Here is a 23,996-nt window from a genome sequence, read left to right as displayed (position 1 = left end):
TTCCAGGAAACAGCACATTCTATGGTCAAGATATAATGCAAGAAATCTGCACTTTGATCACAACTGCGCTGCCGGTACTTACTGCATTAGGTTAATGTAGGTTTCCACTTCTTTCATATCAGACTGAAGCCAGTTTTTCTTAAAGCCAACAACGAGAGTATTTGGTTTCATACGTCCTAACCCAGCAGCCTATAGTTCAAAGAGACGGTACATGGTCTAGTCAGTCATTTAAAGCAAACGCACCTCCCCCAACGCACATTTTTCTAACTCATCCTTTAAGCCAAAGTGTGTGAGCTGCCTGCCAACTTATTATATCTGGTATCAAAAGATTATATTGTGTGTATTCTCAAAATCTTATGCGTGAGGTCTGTGGAGACCTATAAAATATGCTTAACCCCTTTAGCACCAGAGACAAGTTACAGCTTAATGCCCAAACAAATTTCTATGCACACGTCGGTTTTAAAATTTAAATATTAAAACCTTAAGTGTATACGTGTATATACTGTATCTAACCTTACCAAACAGTAGTCCCAAACGTAGTCCTGAGCCTAGTTTAAACCTATCTGATACCGTGAATAAATCAGTTTTTCCGGAGTGGCTTTACAGTTGCAACTAGACAATAAGAGGTAACACAATATTTGTAAGCTGAAGAGACAAATGGAGTGCGGGGTCACTAATATGTAAACCTTAAATAATAGTTCCAGATTCAGTCAATGTAGTTGTAGAAATAAACTATATTAAAGATTTTTTTTGCTCCTGTGGTGACCTGTTCATGTTGCAAAGTGCTTCATTGTCTACTGTACAACTCAGTAGAAAGTCACTTGCACTCCAATAGGATTTTCTGTCAATGTTCTTTATTGACAAGAGATGTGTCACATTGTATAGCACACGGTTTTTTTTTTCTACTAAGTTGTACCGATCTGCAGAGGCATCTGCTGTCATTTCAGCACCCACCGGTTACATCCGGGCAGGAGTGTGATGGGATCTACTTATTGTCTACTCTGGCACAGTGTTCCTGCAGCCCTCTCATTTTGAATGGGCCCTAAAGCAGGAGAAAACACTCCTACTGGTGTGTTGTGGTGTGGTCTAGTGTTGACGAGAGCTTGGATCTCTGCAGAGAGACTGCTCCTGAGAAAGCAGAGTGTGCTACCACTGGAGCAGAGTTAAACACAAAATACATGTAGATAATATTATACCGGTAGGAGGAAGAGTGAATGATCGTTTTTCAGTCTGTAAGTGCAATTTATGTTTTAATAAAGCTTATTTAATGGTTTTATATGGTGGGTTGTGTTTGTTTTCTTTGAGCTGTGGGGAGGCCAAATATAAGAAAGTGGAGTGGGAGCAAGCCAGATATTTGAAGATCGAGGAAGAAGTTTGCTACTTAATAGAAAGCGGTGTATGGTCATTTTGTTTAAGGTGACCAACAACCTCTGGTGAGTGAGTGATCAAGAAGATTGAACACATGGGTGGTATTTGAAACTGCACTGAAGAGCACTTTAATGTAAAAACTGACTTTTTTGCACTAAAGCACGATTGATGGGTTTTAAAAGGATATTGTCACACATGTTTTATATATATATGAAAAGTGATTGTTTTTTGTTTTTTTTAAGTATTGAGTTAAGATTTTTTACATATTTATGCTTAGAAGGAATTGTGGAAGTGAGCACTTTAAAATTAATTTGTTATTTTCACAGTTAGTGTTCTACATGGATTATCCGTTACAGCAGCGGTGGGGAACCTCTGGCCCTCCAGCTGTGGTGAAACTACAGATCTCATTATGCATCTGTCTCTGGGAGTCATGCCTGTGAGAAATTTGCAATGCCTCATGGGATTTGTACTTTCACCACAGCTGGAGGGCTGGAGGTTCCCCGCTCCTGCATTACAGCATTCAGTTGTGTAGGTATTTTTATTTTCCTTGATGTGAACATTTTACAGGTGCTATTTAAACTTTTTTTTAGCACTTTATAGGGTTATTCGTTATAGATAAAGTTGTAGCCCGGGGTTCTTAGGGATCTATTACAAAATACAGGTAAATGCAATCCGATAGACCCTTTGCTCTATATACTTATGTTTAAAGGCGCCCGCACATAAGAATGTGGTCAGCTTATGCTTCAGTACCCATGTATGTCCCATAATTTACATCTACTTAGCCTGAAGCCATACTTTAAGGTATACAAGTGTAAACGGATAAGCCATTTTTCTAAAGCTTGTGATTACGTTAAAGGAATAGTAAACAGAGGTGGGGTAATGACCGTACCTGCATGAGATATTGGGCTCCATCCCGCAAGTCTTCTGCATGCACTGGAGAATAGAAAGCTTTCGTTTTATGTTTAATAAGCCATCGCTGATATCTTGCTTGATCTGTAAGCATTTCCTTTAGGGCTTGTCTACGAGGACCCTGTACAAATTAAAACAAATATTAAAAAAGGGCATTTAAATCTCACATTATATTAAAAGGCACATGCTGAAGAAAAAAAAAATTCACCACTGGGAAAGGCATTGAAAAAGTTAAAATCGGGTATGAAGCTGTAAAGCCCCATTAAAATAATGGGAACAAAAGTAGAAAAATATGGGTATATCTTACCATATGCACATGCCCGCAGATCATCAAACCAACATTCTTCGTAAAGGCATGAACTAGCTGTAGAAGAGCTGGCCGTGAACTTGGTGCACCACTCAAAACAAGACACTGCGGCCTAATGGGATGAGAAATAGAATCATAAGGCTGTGCACAACCAACATGCCCTGCCCTACATTCTTGTTTTTCAGGTCATTAACATTAACCAAATAATGAAGAAAAGGACAAGGATGGCATTGACCAAGTTAAAAAGGGAATGTACTGTAGAGACAAAGCAATCATTTTGCCACTTTATAGATCAATGGTTTGGCCTCATCTTGAGTATGCGGTTCAATTGTGGTCACCAATACACAGAAGGGATGTCCTTGAACTAGAGAGAGTCCAAAGAAGGGCAACAAAACTAATTAAGGGGCTGGGGGACCAAAGCTATGAGACAAGGCTGCTAAATTTAAACTTGTTCACAATGGAAGTGAGGCTATTAAGAGGAGACATGATTTTGATATACAAATTGTTAAATGGTGATAGCAACATCAGCAATAAACCTTTTACTGTAAACTCCCTAAAAAAAAGACTAGAGGCCACCACCTAAAATTGGTGGAGAAAAGATTTAACCACAAAGGGCGTAGGGGCTTCTTTTCAGTTAGAGCGGTTACATTTTAAAAACTCTTCCACAAGCAGTAGTATCAGCAAAGAGTATTGAATCATTCAAAAATCATTTAAATACCTTCCTCAGGGACCATAACATACAGGGGTACAGGTACTCTTAAAAACTAGACCACACACGGACTCGTATACACACACGCGCGAGCGCACAGAGACACACAAAGGTTGAACGTGATTGACCTGTGCCTTTATTCAACCTCAATACTATGTAACTATTGGAACTGAGTTGGTTTTTCCAAACAGCCATTCATGTTTAAATTAATAAAAATGTGTTTTTCATATGGAAATAATCAGAGCACAAAACAAGGTTTTCTGATTGCTTGATTTGTAAGTGCGAACACCAGTGCATGTATGCAGCAGGAGCGGAGGACAATCTAGACCACTTTACTTTCTGCTTTATTTTACCTGAAGTTTTTCACATGGTCTTCCACACCGGCCAGCCGGATAGTGTGTTGTAGTGCATTCAGATAGGTCAAGGCTTGTGTTGAAGATCCCCAATTCACATCTGAAAAAGAAAAAAAAAAAATATGCTTTAAAATAAATTTTTATGTAAAGAACAAACATTTATAAGAGGGGAAAAAAAGCCCGGAAAGAACATGAAACTTTAACATGAAAAATATGAGGTCACTGCATAGCACCCCACCAACATCCAGGTTTTATACAAGTTATTTGTGTGGTACAATTTTATGGCACTGACTTACCTTTGGATCAGAAAACTGATCTTGCGCACTTTCTGGTTGAATGAAGACTCATTCAGATTCAGGAATTGCTGTATTTGGTTATCAGCTTTTAACCAAAATGGTTCCCACAGGCAATGCCAACCATGCAGGAGCCCACACACAATATGGTTAACCAATATTACTCATCACTACAAGTGGCTTGATGATCATATTTTGACTGTGATTACAAAACAATGCGAAGAAAAAACACTATAATTTCTTTTTTTGGTAACAAACTTGTTCTGGCAAAGGCATAGTCAAACAAAGGATTTTCTTGTATAATAAACTGAAAGAAGACTTCACAGGAAATATCCCAGGAAGGAAAAGAGCTGGAGCCTTTCGTAAACTGCACAGCAGATTGACAGTGTGCAGTGCAGGAAGAAACCCAGTCACGTGCGTATTCAGTTAGAAAATGTGGTCGCCATCTGTGCTTTGTCACAATGGCAGCTGTCACTAGACACCTGCAGCACACTATTCCGATGCTGATACATTTTAGTTCCTCATCACCCCAAGCAGCCATGTCCACATCAATGACCCTCTTGGCTAACTTGACCTTCTAAGACAGGAAAATAGATCAACTTTATAAAGTGTAATAGAAATGGAGCCTGCAATATTGGTAAACATCCAAATACTGAATAGGTATTATATGTAATTCTTTTACAAGTACTGATACAAATGTATAGACTTGTCCCTGTAATGTTTCCATTTTGCATATAGAGGTTTTTTTAGAAATTTCCTGCATGCAGTAAGAAGTGTTTCCATTTGACTTGGTGCTATTAGGATACTATAGACACAGCTGTTTAAAGTTGTGTAGGGAATGCTCCCAAAGACAGAAGGCTTAAATTATCAAGATGAAGGGCGAGTTATTTTAACACTGCTGCTTAGCTCATCTAAAGATAATATTCTTCTGAACATTTTCAAATCACAAACATAACTAAGATCTGCAATCCTTATTTTTCAGCATTTACTGAACATGACAGTTGAAAATCTTATTTTCTCAAACTGGTATTTTAGCTGGCAAACTGGTATTTTATTGCCAACTCAAACCACTCTTCCTCCCTATTCCTTAAAAGACACCCACTGAAATTCACAATCAGAACCAGAGGCAAGAAGGCAAGTTAAAGTCAAGGAGTTAAATCGTGTGATAAAATAACACTGAAAGTGTTATAATAGCAGTTGTAACAGAGTAGGCTGAATAAAGTGTGTTATAAAGTGTGTGTGTGTGTGTGTGTGTGTGTGTGTGTGTGTGTGTGTAGGGAGTCAAGAAAATCAGCATGGAATGAGAGGAAACAGCTTTATGAATTGAGCCCAGAGAATTCCATAAGAGAACAAAAATTCTTCAGGGTAAGGCCCCATTCACACCTATGCGTATTGCAATATGCGCGTCTGTCGCGCGACCGTCACGCGTTTTTTTTACCGCGATTCGTGGTAAAAAAGTCGCGCGATTCCAAATGGAAAATGCCCTACAAAACGGACCAATACGCAGCAAAAACACTCCGGGACCTTTTCATGCGTGGGCCGTTTTGTAGTGCGTTCGGGACGGGCGGAAATACGGACAGGTGGGAACGATACCATTGACTACAATGCTATTTATTTTTTTGACCGTTTTGTAGAGCGTTCATCGAGCGTAGGACGAGCTACAAAACGGTCAGGTGTGAATGGGGCCTCACACACTAAAGCTGAACATTTACCACGGAGAACATATATTACTGAGATTGTGAGCCAGTACATAAAATAAAGGTTATCATTATTATACAAAAAGATTAAATTGACACTAAACCCAGGAGTTAAATCTTGAAAATGCATTAAAGTACCTTAACTATTAACAAAAAATGCATCTTATTTGTGTATCACTCGGCTGTAGATCCTCAAATCATCTCTGAATTGGTCCTGACACTGTCCTTCCTTCTGGAGGGTGCCTACTTTTGTTTCCCATGGTCCCTGTGTGTGTTGTAAAGTAGTCACCGATCCAAGCTTGCTCCCAAGATGGACCACAATCTCACTACAAATTGGCTAACTATAAGGTAAGATTGTTGTCCATCACCTGAGCAAGCTTGGAGTGGTGGCTACTTTACAACACACACAGGGACCATGCGGTACACAAGAATCCACCCTCCAGAAGGAAGGACAGTGTCAGCACCAATTCAGAGATGATTTGAGGATCTACAGCCGAGTGATGACAAAAACGTATCTTATTTGTGTAATGGTTAAGGTATTAGAATGCATTTTTAAGATTTAACTCCCGACTTTAGTGTCACTTTAATATGTTGAATTCCTGTCCTTCAATGCCAAATTTATCAGAAAGCAAGAGTTGTCTTTTAAATAGATGAATTTGAAGTTTTTGGTCGCATAAAAGACATCACTGTCATATTCATAAGCTACTGCAAAGCTATTTAATAGACCAATCCAATTCTTGCTGTGTTATGTAATAGATTCCACTGATATAAATATTTTCTAAATACCTCAAATCAGCAGATGGGTGAGATATGCTACAAATAGCTTCTCAGCTCAACACAGACCAATGCAACCTCACAGTTAAACCCACTGCATTCTTTAGCCCATTATGAATGAGATCCTAGCTAATCCTCACACAGGAACGCTTCTCTCAAAAGCTCCTGAAAAAAATTGAAACACTCATCGTTCAGAGAATCTATTCAATACACCAAGCGCCCTCTTGCATATTTCAAATTAAATCACTGTAATTACAACAGTTTAACTGAAAAAAGGCACATGATGCCTTTAACTTCATTCACTGGATGCCTATTAAACTGTTAAAAAGAAGAAAAAAAAGTTAAAGCCCATCTTTGGGGGAAAAAATGCCTGTTAAATTCTAGGGGTATCGCTCCCTCGGCAGTCAGTGCTCAAGGCGTATCCCCTTGGCATCGTCACATATAATGCACGGCTACAGGCCCTGCATTATACTTGATGACATCAGTGGACCTCAAACCCTCTATAGTGAAATGCTGTCATTGTGTAATGACTAATGATGATGCCTTTAGTTACAATGCTTAAAAGTCTTGAATCTGCAGTGAGAGGTTACTTACCTGGCTTCTTGTAGGTAACGTATATATACAATCCAATCACTATGACGTATGTTAAAAGTGCTGCCCACCAGTTGATGACAAACATGACGCCACAGCAAAGGAGGGCGCCGATGAGTGATACCCACATGTTGTAGTATTTGAAGGCTGGACGCCAACCTAAAAGGAAAATAAAAAAAATAAAAAAGGTATGACATAAAATATTGTCTAGCAACTCTACTATGAACAGCAATAATAAATAAATAATGGCACTATAGCTCCAAAAACACTATAGGTCTTATTTAAACATTTTGCTTCCATTACTCTGCCTACACTAAGCTGGATTCTGATTGGTTGCAGGGAGTTTATGGACACCACTGCAAAAATTAAATAAATATAATTTTAAGCTTGTGTTATATTTTACTATGTTTTATGAATTCTCTTTTTAACAATCCAAATTTAAATGAGATATTGCAATGATAAACTTGTGTTACGAGTGTAAAAAAGGAAAAAAATACAATGCATAATAGGTTTGACAGCGAGGGCAAAAACAAAAATCAAATCAATGGGATCAACCAAAGTATTTATTCAACCATATCCTTGATCAATAAGTACTTGGCAAAATTCATAACTAAAATTATTTGTTAAAAAAAGGGGCCTTTTTACTTCGACACGTTCTAGTACAGACGGTTCATATGACTACTTAAAAGTAAATTCCACAAAAAGGAAAATGTAAACGGTCTTGCACATGGCCGTACAGCATACATATCTGACATATAGCTCTGCACAGGAGTCATAGGTGTGCCATACAGCTGAGTGTAGCCAGCATGTACAAAGCAATGGCAAGCTGGCTGAAGCTGCGGCTGTACGGAAATGTACTCAAATCCGTTTGTTTACATGTGCACCGGGATTTGTGGACTGCACGAATGCAGAGGTTTCGGGACAGTGCACAAGTCTTGCACACAGTTGTTGGGCACACATTTGACTCTTTGCAGAGCAATACATCAGATATGAATGCTGTCCAGCCATTTCCAGCCATGTGCATGAGCTCTTAGTGTGAAGATCTGCCCTCCCCTGCCAATTATATTAATGTGTTGACTTCAGAAAGTATCTTGTCTTCCTTGCCCCTTTTGCCATTTTGTTATAAAGGTAACATTTACTTTATCAAACATACACATGTCAAAAACTGTTTCTAGAACAATGCCAGCTCTAAAAGAAATGATAACTTTAAACACAAAGCATTCATGCTGAATTTACTTAAGAAGAAAAAAGTCACTTCAGTTTGTTAGTAAACAAGCAGACCATATAATACAGTCATCAGGTTAAAACTAAACAAGTTGGAACCCTTCATGGACAACGAACAGTTAGTTAACAAAAGCATTTTTTACTCTAACCACAAACTATCCATGTTTATAAAGTGAGTAAATGAAAGCCCAACACGAAAAACAAAAAAAGTTTCAGCCTTACCTGGAGACTTGGCAAGTGAAGCGTGGAACACAGAGAAGTTTATTAAGGCATATGATGCCAAGAAGAAATTTGAAATGATAGGAGCAATCACATTTAGTTCAGCTAGGAAAGAGAAAAAGAGATCATTTGAAATTCTATTTGATGTGAACCAAACCAAACTGGACAACATCTACTCACTAATAGAACTAAATATACAAGCCTACTCCCAAACTAGGCATACCCACATATTGCCTCAATTAAATGAATGTACTCGTCTATTGATGGGAGCTATTGATGGGAGCCATGATATGCACCTAGGCTCCCACCCCAATATGGCGCTAAAACAGCTTGATTCCAAATAAAAGGAACTGCTACCGTGCTATACATCTCGGCACTGAACTGCCCTATTTCCCACACCTGCTACACTGAACTAGATCTACCATCTCAAGTCACAATCAATCTCTGACCTTCTCATTACCAAAAAGAATTGGCATCAGTAACCTTTGGTGGCATTACTAGCAGGCAATTTGTTTTTCTGCAGGCCAAGGTCTAATTTAGTTTTACTGGCAAATATCTCCATAAATATATCATTACAATATATTTATTGTGCTCAAGTGCAAGACCAAAATTAAAATGCTTAATAGTTGTGAACTCTATTTGAATCTACTTATTATCTTCTAATAAAGTGTGTACAATTAGCCCTCCCAATAATTCACAATTGTGAATGTCAGGTTACAGAAGAGTTGTACAAGGCTCCAATCATTCATATTTAACCATGTACTACAGTGGCAGGCCATCTGTGAAACTACAAATCCCATCATGCTTCTGCCTCTGGGAGTCATGCCTGTGGCTGTCAGAGTCTTGCAATGCCTTATGGGACATGTAGTTCCACAAAGAGTGTCGAGGTTGCCTACCACTGATGCACTAACATACAACTACACACCAATTAATATGAATCCCAGTGCAATTAGGAATGTAAGGAGATAGCCACGCAGTGGTTCATTGTTCTTGCCATATCCCTTGGCAAACACTTGAAGACCAGGATAAATGTTGTCCTTGCACAAGGCCTGGGAAAGGAAAAAAAACAACAGTTGATTTAGGAAGCTAGGTCTGTTCAAGTACATAAAACAACTAGGCAGGCTACTGGGAAGAATGGAAACCTAAGCTGACAAGACAGGTTGAGCTGCATGTTTTCCTATTTATGGGTCTTACAGTGATTGAATAAAATCAATACAATTTAGTATTACTGACCTGCTCAACACATACTGCAAGTAGGATTAGGTGAGTCATAGCCAAAAAACGTGCATAATACAGCCCACTGTCACCCCAAAACACTTTATGTGTAACGAACATCAGCAACATTCTATGACAAGGTTTAAACGTCTAGATTAGAAAATGTTCTTACCTGAAAGACCTTTGGTGCACTCACTAATGAGGCAAGAGCAGAAGAGAGAGTAGCAGAGAAGACTCCAGCTGTAATAAGTGGTGCAAACCCAGACACCATGGTCATGACCTGCAACATAGACAAAAAAGTGTATTTAATTGGGGAAACTTCGATACCCCACAGAGAAACTATTTGACTATAGGCAACTGAAATCAGATTGACTCTTATGGTTCACTGCACTTTGTACATAACCATAGACAGTCAGGTCAGATGTGTATTGCTTTCAGCCTTCCAACTGGGGAGATTCACTCTATTTGTCCTGGTTACCATTGTTACCGAGACAGAAAGTAATGGGAAATTCCAAATTTCATCAGAAGAACAAGGTGAGAGAAATCGTCCAATGGGGACACCTGTTTTAGTGACAACCTCCAATAGGGATACCTGTTTCAGTAGCAACTGTCCTAGAGGGAATATTACCTCACTTTGATAAAGATTCCCTCTCAATTCCGGATGCATCATTGGGATGGGAACGGGCTGGAAATTCCCCCAATGGAAAACAGGCAGCAATAATTAAATTTAGAGGGGTTTTAATCCTTTCCCCATCTAGCTAACGCTAATTAAAAATGTTTTGGGTATACATACACTTTAACTAAGCCATAAAATACCAGGAATATGGTATATAGACTAGTGGCCTTAATGGAAAAACTGGGAACAAGGTATGCTCTTTTCAGTTTAATATGAAATGTATCCTCTAAAAGTGTGTAAAAACCATATTAGACATAATTTTATTCTTATTCTAATTTTCTTGCTTAATCAAATAATGTATAATGCAATATTATATATACAGAACTGTTCACAATACATTAGTCTTGGCACAATAAACAAGCACAGAGAATTCTTAATTCAAAGGACTGATAGAATGTCATATTGAGCAATAGGAGATGCTGTTTAAGCGGCCAATTTTGGAATAACTGCTTTGAATGGTTACTTGTACACAAGTTGGATACAAATAGTACTACCCAGATTATTAGCCCAGGTGATCCGAGACCTCACCCTAATTAATTCATTTGTAAAAAAGGGGGGTTTGTACACAAGTGGAGTCCTTCATGAGACTATAAATATTGCACCATTAAAGGAGAACTATGGGGTTAGGGCTTTTCCCCATAGTTCTCCTTAGGGTAACGGGAGTACACAAACTAGTGTCCTCCCGTCACCCCAAGCTCAGTATACCGCGAGCTACAGCTTGCGGTATACTGAGACGCTGCAGCTGAAGCGTATCCCGACAATGTCTGGATCGGCCCAGCTGCGTGAGTGACAGCTGGCTCTGCCTATCTAGAGGCAGAGCCAGCTGTACCCGCCCCCTCCTCCGTCCGTTCCGCCAGTCAGCGCTGGAGGATGGGAGGGGGGAATCCAGTCCCTCCCCTGTCACAGCAGAGAGTCGTGACAGGATCAAGAGGTGAGCGAACGCTGGTATGTGTTCGCTCACTTCCCGATCTACTGAGCCGACCTGTGACAGTCTCATTGTCACAGGTTGGCTAGAACTATAAGGTGAGTGAAAAGCACTCACCTCATAGTTTTCCTTTAAGTCTAAGCGCTAGCAGAATCTGTGTAGTCCTATTGGCCTTCATAAAATTGGTTTGCAAATCAGTTTTATTAACCGCTTGAAGACCAGGTGTTTACACACCCTTCCTGGCCAGGCCCTTTTTCAGTGTTCAGCGCTGCGGTACTTTGACTGACATTTATTCCGTCATGCAACGCTGTACTGAAATTAATTTTATACCATTTTTGGGGGACAGATAGAGCTTTCTTTTGGTGGTATTTAATCACCACTGGGGTTTTATTTTTTACTATATTCAGGAGAAATTACTTAAAATTTTACTAATATTACCCACTTTTTTGGTAAAATATAAAAGACGGGGTCACATCGGGTAAATAGACACCAAACATGTCAAGCTTAAAAATTGCGCGCACTCGCAAAAAACTAGCATACCCAAAATTGGCCATAGGCGACGCTTTAAAAAGCTTTTACAGCTCATCAGTCCGATGTTCGTGGCGATATGTAACATGTGCGGCGTAATGGGCGCAATTGTCGTTTTCGCAGGTATGCGCACCTGACGCATGTTTACATGCGTGTATGTAGGGGTGGGGACTTTAAAAAAAAAATTTGTTTTTTTTAATTCTTTTTTGTGTAACTTTAAAAAAATTGGGGGGGAAACTACATTTTTTTTACTATTTTTTTTTTCCACTTAACCTTATAGCTATCACAGTGGGGCTGAGAAACCCCCTTATGTGATAGCAAACGAGGTGACAGATGATAGATAGATAGATAGATAGATAGTTAGATAGATAGATAGATAGATAGATAGATAGATAGATAGATTCCTTACCTGGAAGTTATTCATGAGTCCATATGGACATTCAGGTTTGCAATATGAGAAATTGTAGTTTAATGAACAAGCTGCATCTGTACAGTTTGTCACGGCCGCAGAAAGGGTGTCATTAACATTCCCTGATGCATCACGTACAACACATGAACCTGCGGATGAACAGAAAGGGCAACCTTGTTAATAGAGGCAATAGGAGGCCACAGTGTAAACAAGAATAGATGACCAGTCATAAACCAATGCTCAAACATCAGATTCTAAAAATGCTTCTTAAAGATAGACTATTTATCCTAGTGGATCCTTTTGTCCTCATTCTTTTGTGCTTCTTTCTCCTTTTCGAGGCAGCTCCTCCAGACCATGTAAATGGTAAATTAACTGCTGTCATAGAGTTGTCGCCCTCCTGGCTATGCCGTCTTGCCCAGAAAGTGGCTGGATAGAGATGCAGATAATTTTAAATGTGTATTTAGCAAGACAGCATGCACCAGATAGAATGCAGCTTTGCAAACAAAAAAAAACAGAAAAATTGTGTCTATTATTTGTTCATCAAAAAACATAAAAAAATAATTCCTGGAAGTCAATGCAATGTTATTTTTAAATTACCAGCACAGAGCTGAAATGGAATCCTTACCCACAGATACTGCAACTCCCATGTAGACTAAAGTCGTTATAAGAATGGCCAGAAGGGTTCCTTTAGGTATGGCTAGTTGAGGGTCCTGGAGAATATCAAATACATTTACACATGAGGTAAAACATCTAGAGCCAGTGTACTGCACACGCTTTGAGAAATGATACTCACCGCGAGGTCACCTGAGATATTGGCTCCTGCTAAGATACCAGTTGCAGCAGGAAAAAAAATGGCAAAGACGGAAAAGAATGTCTCATCATTTCGAAAAGCTGGTCCAAAATTTTCACTGAATATTTCCGCTGCAGAAAAGAAATAATAAAAATGTGGTGCTTAACGTACAAGCATACTATTATTACTAGAGGTCCACCGAAATGGAAATTTTAACACCGAAACAAAACCGAAATAAAAAAAATTGTTAGGCCAAAACCGAAAATGTTTTTTTATTTTATTTTTTTAAAATCTTAATATTTAATTTTTATTTATTTTTATAAACTTTAATTTTTTTATATTTATGAATTCATTTTTTATTAAATATTTTTATGTTTTACATTGCTTTTAGGGGCTTCGGGGAAATATTGGGGTTCTAACCCGACCCCTGTTTCCCTTTTTAAATAGAAAAAGAGATTTAGGACACAAAGTCCTCTCTCTTTCTGTATCCCCTGTTATCAATGAACAGGAATGAGTGTTCCTGTTCATTGATAACATGAGGACATGGTAGGTTTACTATACCTACAACTATGAATGAACATGAGGTGATGCAGATCACTCCCATTCATAATTGAGGATATAGTTAACATACCATGTCCTCAATCATCTACAAACGCTGAGCGATCACTGATCGCTCAGTGTTTGTGCTCGCTCTCCTCTCTGACACGGTCACAGGAGGCTGATCGAGCGGAGCAGGGAGGTGAGATCAGCCTCCTGTGACAGCGCTAGCTGTCTCCGCCCACACACCGCTCTGTGATAGGCGGCTGAGCGGTGTGGGAGGAGAGACGGCGGCGGCTCACAGCGCTCTCATCCTGCATCGCTCAGCCGGCTGTCACTTTCTTTTCTCCCCGCTGGAACACAGAGGAGCGCCCTGCCGGGAGAAAAGAAACCAGGGATGCGCCGATGTATCGGCCGAAACATGGCTCTTTCGGCATTATGCCAAAAGTGCATTTTTCGGCCGATATGTTTCGCCGGCCAATATATCGGTGCATCCCTAATTATTACACTAAATATCTATGGTTTACTTGCAGAAGACACTAGAGAGTTACAACCCAATAAACAAAACAAGCTGGATACACACGATGAGATATAAGCTAATCAAAATTATGTCACTTATTTTAGTCTCTTTGCAATCACCTTTTTAAAACCATGATAAAACTACAGTTGACCTATTCAACGGTTTTAAATTGTACTAGAAACATAACAGACAGCGGGGAAGGATTAGAACCACTGTCAAGTTTTTAATGTAGGGAGAGATGTCCTATGACTTCCTGTCAAGACAGAAAGTAATGGCAAATGTATCCAGTGGGGACACACACTGTAATTAAGCCCTTTCAAGGAGAAGATGGTTTAGAACCTTATGTTAATATCACTGTCTGTGTCTTGGTGACAACCATTCCCTGCAATCCTCGCCCTGCTACCAAAGGGACAGGAATTAGGGAGAAATCTCACAAGGTCATCGACAACATTAAAAACTGGAGATAAGTATTTACTTTTCCAAAGCCTATCTAAACAAAAATAAAACATTTTTGCTGTAGTTAGGCTTTACAAATATTCTACTATAAAAGAGAATTCTATTGAAACTGCTCAGAGTTTTATTTGGGAGAAAGATTCACTCAGCTTTACCCAGGAACACACTCACCATTCTAAGGTAGTAGTGCCTGTGGAAGATTAGAATTGGAAGGGGAACAGAAAAGGGGGAACGGGGCAAGAAATGTGTTCAAACCAATAAAAAAACCCGGTTCATATACCTTTATAACCAAAGAATCCTGTAGCCTTCTTGTCCTCCATGGGAATGACTGTTCCTATAAAGAAGTCACAAATTGCCAGCAACAATATCACCAGCAGTACTATCTGAGCCTGGGAAAAAATAAAACCAAAGAGTTATTTTAAACCAACAGGTAACCAGGTCTATCCTGCATATTTTCTCATTAATTTTACTTTTTTTCAAATACATATTTTAACATTTACAGACTTAACAGTAAATGTGCCTTTGAAAAGGAATTCCATAGGAAATTGGTTTTCCTTTGGTCTGTGATAATTGTGTGTTGGTTCACCATGGCACTTAAATGCAGCTACAGAAAACCACAGAAAGTAAGATTTTAAAAGTAGTATTAAACGCTCAAAACCTTTTTTTTTTTTCAATAATTAATCCAGAACAAATATACATTGTACATTTCTTTACATTTTTTTGCCCAAAGACTTCCAGTCATCATGTTTCAATACAGTCAACTCGCACTCTTTTAACTCAGCTTCCCTGAACCTCTTATTGAGTACAAGATCACAAGGAACAGTACAATCTACAGCACTTGTCCATTTACTAGCTTGGAAAAGGGAAAAATGGCATGAGAGGAGGGAAGAAGGAGGGGAGCAGAAAGCTGTGTCTGTGGGCTTGTGAAGAAGCAAATCACCAGCACTCAATAATGAAGATGAATATGTCCCTTTAATGGACAAGACATCACAATAATCCAAAAAGCCGACGTTTCGGGGCCACGCAAGGTCCCTTCCTCAAGGCAGAAAGACGAGGTAATTAAAGGGACATATTCATCTTCATTATTGAGTGCTGGTGATTTGCTTCTTTATCCTGTGTTTGCACGGCGCCATCCGTGGTTATCATTACGAGCACCATTTCACTTATTGGCCGGGACTGCTGTTAGGTGTGCGGAGAGCTCCTCCATCAATCTACATGTGGGCTTGTGAAGACGCACACAGAGGAGTGGCTCCATAGGACAATGCAATGGAAAGGAGCTGCCCTAAAACAGGATAACATTGCCAGTGCTCAGGAGAGCAGCCGATTCAGCAGAAAACAAAAACTTTTAAACATCAAGGAGCAGCATTTATTGTAAGGGATTTCATCAGCATTTGAAATAAAACAGTTAAGCTGCAGAAGTACAGCCTTACACACATCCTTTTTAGAGCCTATGAGTGATTACACCAACCACTGCATTTCAAAAGACAGGTCAGCACAAGCCCAGGGCTGATGAGCATGATTTAATTGTGTTCCGCACAGACTTTTTGGAAAGCAATAGGTTTCGGAAGCAGGGCTTCACTGTACTGAAGAAAGCCAAGCAGTGCTTAGCAGCGGTAGCCTTAAAGCTGCTCAATCAGGTGTTTTGCAAGGGTTCCAATTGAGGAGGCCTCCATAAGACTGCGGTGGCAAGAGGGGGTCATGTAAATAAGTTCTCCACCTTCTGTCTGAAAGTAGAAAGCTACTCTAAGAATCCCAGGATTTACTGAATATGCATATTTATGGGCTGACTCCCTGTCTGTCGCCAAGCACAGTATACAGCAATGCATCCTAACTCCAGTCCTCATGGGCACCAACAGGTCATTTCCACTGGACATTTTTTATTTCCCACACTTCCAAGTACTTACAAAGTAAACAACAACAGCCTTATGACTCACACTAATTTTACCAGCTAATACGTAAAAATATATGGAAAACATGACCTTGAAGATTGTCATGCAACACACTCCTATAGAGAAGGTAACAGAGAAGACAAGAGCACAAGCTCTCCACAGAAATAGTCTTTCAAGTCAATTGATTTAACTTTTCTTTTCATGAACTTGGCTCTGTATTAGATAAATAAGACATGTGAAACACATAAATGCCTATTTAGCAAGGGAACATGAACGACATGTGACTCAACTGGCAATTTTTAATCTAAATGTTCTAATTAAGATGAAGTTCAGGTCAAAAGATTTAAGCGGTAAAAGGTCTGTCACATGCATCCAAATAATATTAATATTTTTGAGAACGATCCTAATCTTGTTTGCACTATTTAGCTTTATTACAGTATGAATCAAAGTGAAAGGGAAGATCATCTACCAAAACAGCCACTTTAAAGGAAAGTTTATCATCAAACTAAGACTTTGGGTTTAACGTAAGGGCAGTTTGGACCATGAAACAAAGTGATAAGCTCTACCCTGAATATAACTGTAGTCTATCCTGAACCTTTTAGACCAGATCCCCTTTGCTGCTTATGATGCAGTACATGGTGCTGGGTTATCACTGTCCATCTATGCTCTTTCAGAGATTAAAGTCAAGCACTGTTTTTCTACCAATCCATTTAATACTGGCAGCAAACTTAGCCCTTTGACCATAGACCTCACTTGTTGTGTAGGAGAAAAATGTTTAAAGGGGAATGCAAGAAAAAAATACAGGAAAGATGAAGATGGCTCTGAGGAGAGAGTTTCTAATTTTATGGACCCAGCCCTGTTCTGAAGGTTCTATATAATTATTTCTTCCTTTGGGTCAAACAGCTATTGTCCATATTCTGGCCTGAACTCTGTGATCATATTAGTTGCTTGCACACAGATGGTTATGGACACATGACTTGAAAAAGGAAGTACTCAAAAAGATTTTTTAGATGACAAAATTTGTTGAACAAAGAGCACTGAGTTAAGTGGTTCCACTAAACCCCCCTCCCATGGTGCACTTATTTACTGTATGCTGGAATTCTTTCTTAATTGCTGTTGAATGCAACTACTTGCCATCTTATCGTTATCTTGTCCAACTAATAGTCTTAATACCAGTAACATGTAATATATTTAGGAGTTGTTTCATGAAATGCTTAGCTAGACACTTACTTTTGCTTCCCACTCCATGCCTGCTACAGAGATACCCAACAGAAGAACAACAGTTATTGCACCAATGATTCGGGTGTCATTTATTTCATCCACCATCACAGCATTGCTTTGCTTTGTAAAAGAAAAAAAACACAACAGCACACAATTAGTATATGTTTTAAAGCTCTATCTCCACATGTGCAAATCATCACTACCAACTAATTTAGCAGAAGCCCACCCCATTCTTAAAACCCGCTTACATACAAACACTCTCAAATGTGTACAGTTCTATAACTGTTCTATAAGTCCATTTAGTGAAATTTTATAGAATGCAGCACAGGTCCAGTGTGTGTTTAATGTAAATAACCAAGTCCAGCAGGCAATACTGTGCTGTAGCTTTATGTATAATGAACAGGCATTTGTAAAACCGTCCTATTTAGGCACATTCCTGGATTGCAGCCAGTGAATGAAGCTGATGACATCAACAAAGCACAGTGCTTTGAATTTTCTCATTTCTTCTGTGTCTGGCACTTGCCGTGACTACGCAGAGACATGCACAAGAAAACTCGCCTGCTATGTAGGGTGTTGGAAATGTGACATTATGGATACAGCATGAGGGATACACCCAACGCCTAAACCATTATGACATATGGAAAAAGTGAAGTTACTTTTTACTTCGTATTGTTCAGTCTAGTATTTAACACTTCTTTATACTGTATATAAAAATGGCTAACAGACCGTATAATACCATGAAACTAAAGAGAACACAAAAAGTACCCACGCCTGGGCAAAAAGACATCACCACTTTCAGTTCCTATATTCAGATCACCCTGTGTGTGTGGTGCAGAACCAAATCATGAAATCACTGAAATCTGTGCAGATTTCAAAAGGCTAAGATTAAAATGTGGCTGAATAATGTCTGTGCTAATTGAAGTGCTAGTATTGAAAGTCATTGGATCAGTATGACAGCCAAGGAAAAGGGACACAGCAAAGGCTCTAGGAAGCAAACTCCTTCTTGCATCTGAGCCTGGTGTGCATTGTGTTAAGTCTGATGGTGTGAGTTGTGTGCAGGCAGTGTGCTGCATTGTTACATTACAACACACTGTGTACTTTTTTAAACTTTATTGAAATGTCATTCAACTGCTGCTTTGCATAAAAATGAAACCTGTCCAGATTTTTTTCAGTACACACCAATACAACATGTTGATGTGAACTGAGACAATAGGACATAGGGCAAACTGCCTTATCCATGCAGTGGGATGTGTAGGGCAACGCTGTCACACACAGCGCAAAGGGACTGGTGTAAACAAACGCTTCGCTCGGAGTATACATGTCCTTTGTAACCTGAAAAAAAAATTCTGTAGCCTGGAGTACAGCTTACAGTGGAAGTGCACCCGCGAAATCATCAATCACCTTTAAACAGCCATATAAACACATGTACCTTGATAAATGCAGAGTACCATATTTGACTTCTCTCCGTACTTCGTTAGTCCAGCAAACAGCATTGCAAACTGACAGTCATTTAAAAGTGGCACCAAGCAACTCACAGTGTCACTCAGCCCACCTTGTGCCATCTATGTCTTTGACAGCATCAGGACACGGAGGAAGCATTTCCCAGTCAGTCTGAATACCACCATGGGTTGCATGGTGTAGCTGGTAAATGGTTGGCAGTTTCTTTTTTTTTTCAATTATGATAGGGTGTGTCTAGTTGGTTCTGCCCTCAGGCATATGGTTTCAAAATCTGTCAACTGTCTCTGGTGGTATATCCTACTCGGGAAGGAGGATAGGTAGTGTCTGACTTGTAAGGCGCACCACATTCTCAGGGGCGGGATGGTAAGCTGCTGGATCTGGACAACCTGTTTCCAGTGGTCTGCGTTTCTAAAGTGATATAATCTAGTCATTCCTGATGTCTCTAGGGCTTTGGCCAATGGATTATGCAGACCCGGAGGGAAGTGCGGGCTCCCCACCACTGGTGTCATGGGTGACGGTAAAGGAGATATTCCTGGGGCCGGGAATACCTTGAACACCACTTCCATTGTGGCTTTTACTAGTGGGTTGATCCAGGTGGTAAGTGGTAACCTTGGGACAATCCATGGGATGCCATGTAACGGCCATGGGCAATCCTCCCGTTCCAAGGTTACCCATAGTTTCTGGTCCGCATTACAACACCAGTCCACAACGACCGATAGGTGGGTTGCTCTATAGGAGAGAGCAGGGTCTGGAAAGCTCAATCCCCCCGCTGTGCGAGGTCTGGAGAGTATCTGATGGCGGAGTCGTGCCCTCTTGTTTGCCCACAGAAAGGTCAAGAAGTGGGATCGCATTTGTCTAAGAAAAGTAGTCGGGACTGTAATGGGTAACGTCTGAAAGAGATATAGTAGTCTAGGCAGAATCGTCATTTTTAAAATGCTATTGCGACCCATCCACGTAAAAGTGGAACGGTCCCAGGACTTCAGATCCGCAATGATACGCTTCTGAATGGGGACGAAGTTCAGAGCAAAGGTGTCTTTGATGTCCGCTGGGATATACACCCCTAGATATTTAATGTGGGACACCGCCCATTTGAACTGGAAGGACGTACGGAGGCTGCGGAACCGAATGATGGGGATTGAGATATTAAGTGCCTCAGATTTGCTGAGGTTCAGCTTGAAATTTGAGAGCCGTCCGTAGGTCTCTAATACTTGCAAGATATTGGGAAGTGATGTTTCTGGACTCGACACAAAGTAAAAGATCATCTGCATAGGCTGCAACTTTATGGTGTCTGTCTCTGGTCTGGTTGGCAGTTTCTAATGTTGATTGCTGGAAAACCGCAGTGCAAAAAAGTGCTGTGCATTTATCAAGGTACATATGCCATATGGCTGTTTAGCGTGAACTTCCACTTTAAAGCAAAAATGAGCTTCTGATGAGGAGCCCATTATGTCTTCCCCAGAATGATACAGTTCTCCCCCAGGTGGACAACCAAGCAACTCCAAATAAGAAGCTGAAAGTGGAAGAGATTCAGGAGAGCCAAGCACCAGAGATTAAACACCAGGAAACATAGCATCACAGTTGTAAACATTAAAAATTATTTTATTATTTCCAGGGAAAGTCTGGAGCCACCATTATGGACAACTATGGCACTCTATAATGGTCTGGGCCAGCTCCTCCTGTAGGACTAGGCAAGGCAGAGGTTAGCTGTGTGACTTTATTAGTTGCAAAACTCCTGCCAAAAAAAGACTACAAGCCTTTTAATATAAATTGCAAATTTATGCCAGGGGCAGCACATGAAGTTGACGGACTCGAAGTATGTCTTCCAACTTCAGGACACTTTTTTTACTAGGGTTTATATGAGATACGTATTTTTTTAGTTATGACTAAAGTTTATGCCCCAGTTCAGGAAAATGCATTATTCAGTATTATTCTTAAAAAAACCATCAGACTACTTACCTGCAGTAATTCCACAACAGTTTCGGAAAATCCCACCACATACATAGCAACAGCAACAGCATTTGCAAATGCAAAAATTAGTCCTATAGCACCTCCAAATTCTGGTCCCAAACTTCGAGAAATTAGGTAGTATGCACCTCCTACAATTAAAAAAAAAAAGAAGATTGACAACTGCTGCAACTTACACTTGCATGCAAATCAACTACACTGATATAAAGGAATCCAGTAGTGCACAGTTGATATTGCATAGAGATTTCACGTAAATATTGTAATTACATGAAACTTTTAATGTAAATTATCCTCTACAGCAGCTATATGTATTTCACACTGTATTTAGATATAAAAAGATAGAGCTAATTAGATTCTAAAGAACTGATTGTAGCACACCTAAAAAGCAGCAGTGGAGCACAATGGCATTTGCAGCCACTAGAACAAGGAGGCCACTAAATGTGTACTAAACTCTTCAAAGTAACCTACCTCCAAATATTAAGATCCTCCATTTATAAGGAAACTAAGGTTTATATTAAGTAAAAATCATGTGTGGACAAATGAATATGGAATTCGGGAGCTAGTCTGACCAATCCGGGAGCCAACGCAATTGTTTCATTGACAACTAGAGAAAACCTCAAAAAAGCTGTAATTTTTAAAGGAGCATTGGCTACCTGGCTCTTGGGATTTTTCCAGGCCTGGTATAAATATAGTTATGAAATACTCTGCCTATCAACCCCAAGGCCGTCCTCATTAGAGTTGGCAATAAATATAATACCCCTAATGCATGCATGGCCTGCCCAGCTTTGTACAGTGTTTACAGGCCCTGGCACCGTGTATTCTCTGACCCTTCCCAATTGTATGCAGTGGACGCTGCTTTGGGCCATGAGGGCCATGAGGGCCATCCGGACTAGAGTACACAAAGTGGTGTACATCACAGCAAAAGCACACAAAATACTCTCGGGCTATTAAGTGTGTAAGCATTAGCAGTAGGATTATTCTTACTGATTGGAATTGGGGGGGTAGTTCTGTAATGATTGTCTTAGCCCTTGTTCACACCTGAACGTTTTGTAGCGCGTTCTACGCTCGACGAACGCTCTACAAAATGCTCAAACATCTAAATCCCATTGTATTCAATGGGTCTGATTCACACCTTGGCGTATTTCAGCCCGTCCCTAACGTGCTACAAAACGGCCCACGCCTGAAAAGGTACATGTACTACTTTTGGGCCGTTTTTGTTGCGCGTTTCCATTGGGATACAGCCAAGTAGCCCTCGGAAACACACGTTTGTCGTGCTATTTTTTTTACCACGAATCGCGGTAAAAAAAACGCGCGACAACCGCGCATATGCAATACGCCTAGGTGTGAACCAGGGCTTAATGTTAGCATCACCATTCTGACACTTACTGCTAATTTAACATCAGTGATGCAATTGGTGAGCTATCAGCAATGGAAAAAAAGTGAAAGTTCTCTACTGTTTCATAATCATCTATAACATTATGCTGTAGCTGCAAATGTCACAGGGTCACTTTAAAAGTTGAACTGACAAAACATATATGAAAGAGCAGTTACTTGCTGGTTGATGGCTGACGTTCCATGCTAGGTCACTATAGTATGTTTGTAAACAGTGTGAAAAACCCTGGCTGCCAGTGAAAGAAGCAGAATGTTCAGCATGCTTCTGATAGTACATGATAGCCCAGCCCTGTGTGGCCTTTGTATGGAACACAATTAACAGTAATACTACTAGGTCTAACAACACCGGAAGGTGAAAGACAGTCAAAAGGTGGAGACACAATGCTGTCATCTGCAACCAACAGAAAAGGAAACCACTTTCACATGCTATTTTTAGCATTAATCTTGGGGTTTTTTTTAAATTTACTTTTCTGTTATTAGCATAAATCTTGTGAACGAGATTGCACATTTAAAAATGAAATTTTAGAAAAGCAGATTACAGAATTGCTTTACCGACCACAAAAGTATGCATCAGATGTTTATGGGCTTGTTCCGTAAAACAGTGTAAGGAGAAAATAGTTGAATACAAAGTGCAGCATCCACAGCAGCCAATCAGCATTTATCTCGTTGTGGTCTGACTTCAGCAAAGAGATATTTGGTGGGCTGCTATGTGATTACTTTACTAAAACGAATCCAGATTAAATAAATTGGCCAAGCACTTACAGTCATCATATTTCCAAACAGCTGACTCCCACTGTCTCAGCTCAGCTTCTCTGAACTTCCTGTCCAGTAGAAAATCACAAGGGAGAGCACACAGTCCAGCAGTTGTACATCTACTAGCTTGCAGAAAGGAAAAGAGGGAAGGAGGGGAATGGTTTGCTTTGCTGTGTCTGGTTGTGGAAAAACACACACAGCTTACTAGCACACGCAAGGGTGGCTCCATAGGACTCTGCAAGCGAAAGGAGTCACCCCAAAACAGGAAGTCAGGACCAGTGCTCAGGAGATCAGGTGATTCTGCAGGAAACTGAAACCTTTAAACATCAAGGAACAGCATCCATTGTAAGGGATCTAGACAACCCTTAAACTAGCTTAAACATCCTTTTAACTTTAATATCACTTTAATGGCTGCAACAATTATTATATTTTATTATAATGTAATATACAGGGGTACGGGTACTCCTAGAATGAGATCCTAATAGGTTGGACTTGATGGACTAATGTCTTTATTCAACCTCAAATACTATGTAACTATGTAATCTCAATACAAACCAGTAGTCCATCACTCGAGCCATTTTTTAAAATGTATTTTATTTTTTATCCGATTAATCGAACTCAATAATCGGCTAACTAATCGATTTTGAAAATAATCGTTAGCTGCAGCTCTAGTTGCTTCTACTTAGTGCTTATTTAAGACTATATGATAATAGTATAAGGCGTAATAATACAAATTAATTGTATATTTAAATCTAAAGGTTTTAAACATAGTATCCATCTATATATAAAACATTGTGAAATTGTCTTGGGAAAGTAGCCTGTAG

At 39.7% G+C, this 23,996-nt stretch overlaps 1 protein-coding gene across 2 annotated transcripts in view; it reads right to left on the bottom strand.

Moving 5' to 3' along the window:
- The window catches only part of SLC12A2 (solute carrier family 12 member 2), a 111,283-nt gene that overhangs the window by 30,934 nt on the left and 56,353 nt on the right, over nt 1-23,996 (bottom strand). For both annotated transcript variants that reach the window (XM_018567205.1, XM_018567206.1), the window contains exons 5-18: nt 21,019-21,158; nt 17,617-17,727; nt 14,778-14,886; nt 12,991-13,118; nt 12,823-12,907; nt 12,198-12,346; nt 9,832-9,939; nt 9,370-9,493; nt 8,448-8,549; nt 7,005-7,160; nt 3,647-3,746; nt 2,585-2,696; nt 2,258-2,398; nt 83-189 (exon numbers count right to left, since the gene is read on the bottom strand). In XM_018567205.1, the coding sequence (XP_018422707.1) occupies nt 83-189; nt 2,258-2,398; nt 2,585-2,696; nt 3,647-3,746; nt 7,005-7,160; nt 8,448-8,549; nt 9,370-9,493; nt 9,832-9,939; nt 12,198-12,346; nt 12,823-12,907; nt 12,991-13,118; nt 14,778-14,886; nt 17,617-17,727; nt 21,019-21,158 (1,672 nt within the window). The remainder of the gene's footprint in view (nt 1-82; nt 190-2,257; nt 2,399-2,584; nt 2,697-3,646; nt 3,747-7,004; nt 7,161-8,447; nt 8,550-9,369; nt 9,494-9,831; nt 9,940-12,197; nt 12,347-12,822; nt 12,908-12,990; nt 13,119-14,777; nt 14,887-17,616; nt 17,728-21,018; nt 21,159-23,996) is intronic.

This window comes from Nanorana parkeri, unplaced genomic scaffold (assembly GCF_000935625.1).
Source record: "Nanorana parkeri isolate BGI_ZX_2015 unplaced genomic scaffold, ASM93562v1 scaffold1020, whole genome shotgun sequence".
NCBI lineage: Eukaryota > Metazoa > Chordata > Amphibia > Anura > Dicroglossidae > Nanorana > Nanorana parkeri.
Note: the sequence above shows the minus strand (reverse complement) of the source record. Positions and strands in the feature narration are given on the sequence as shown.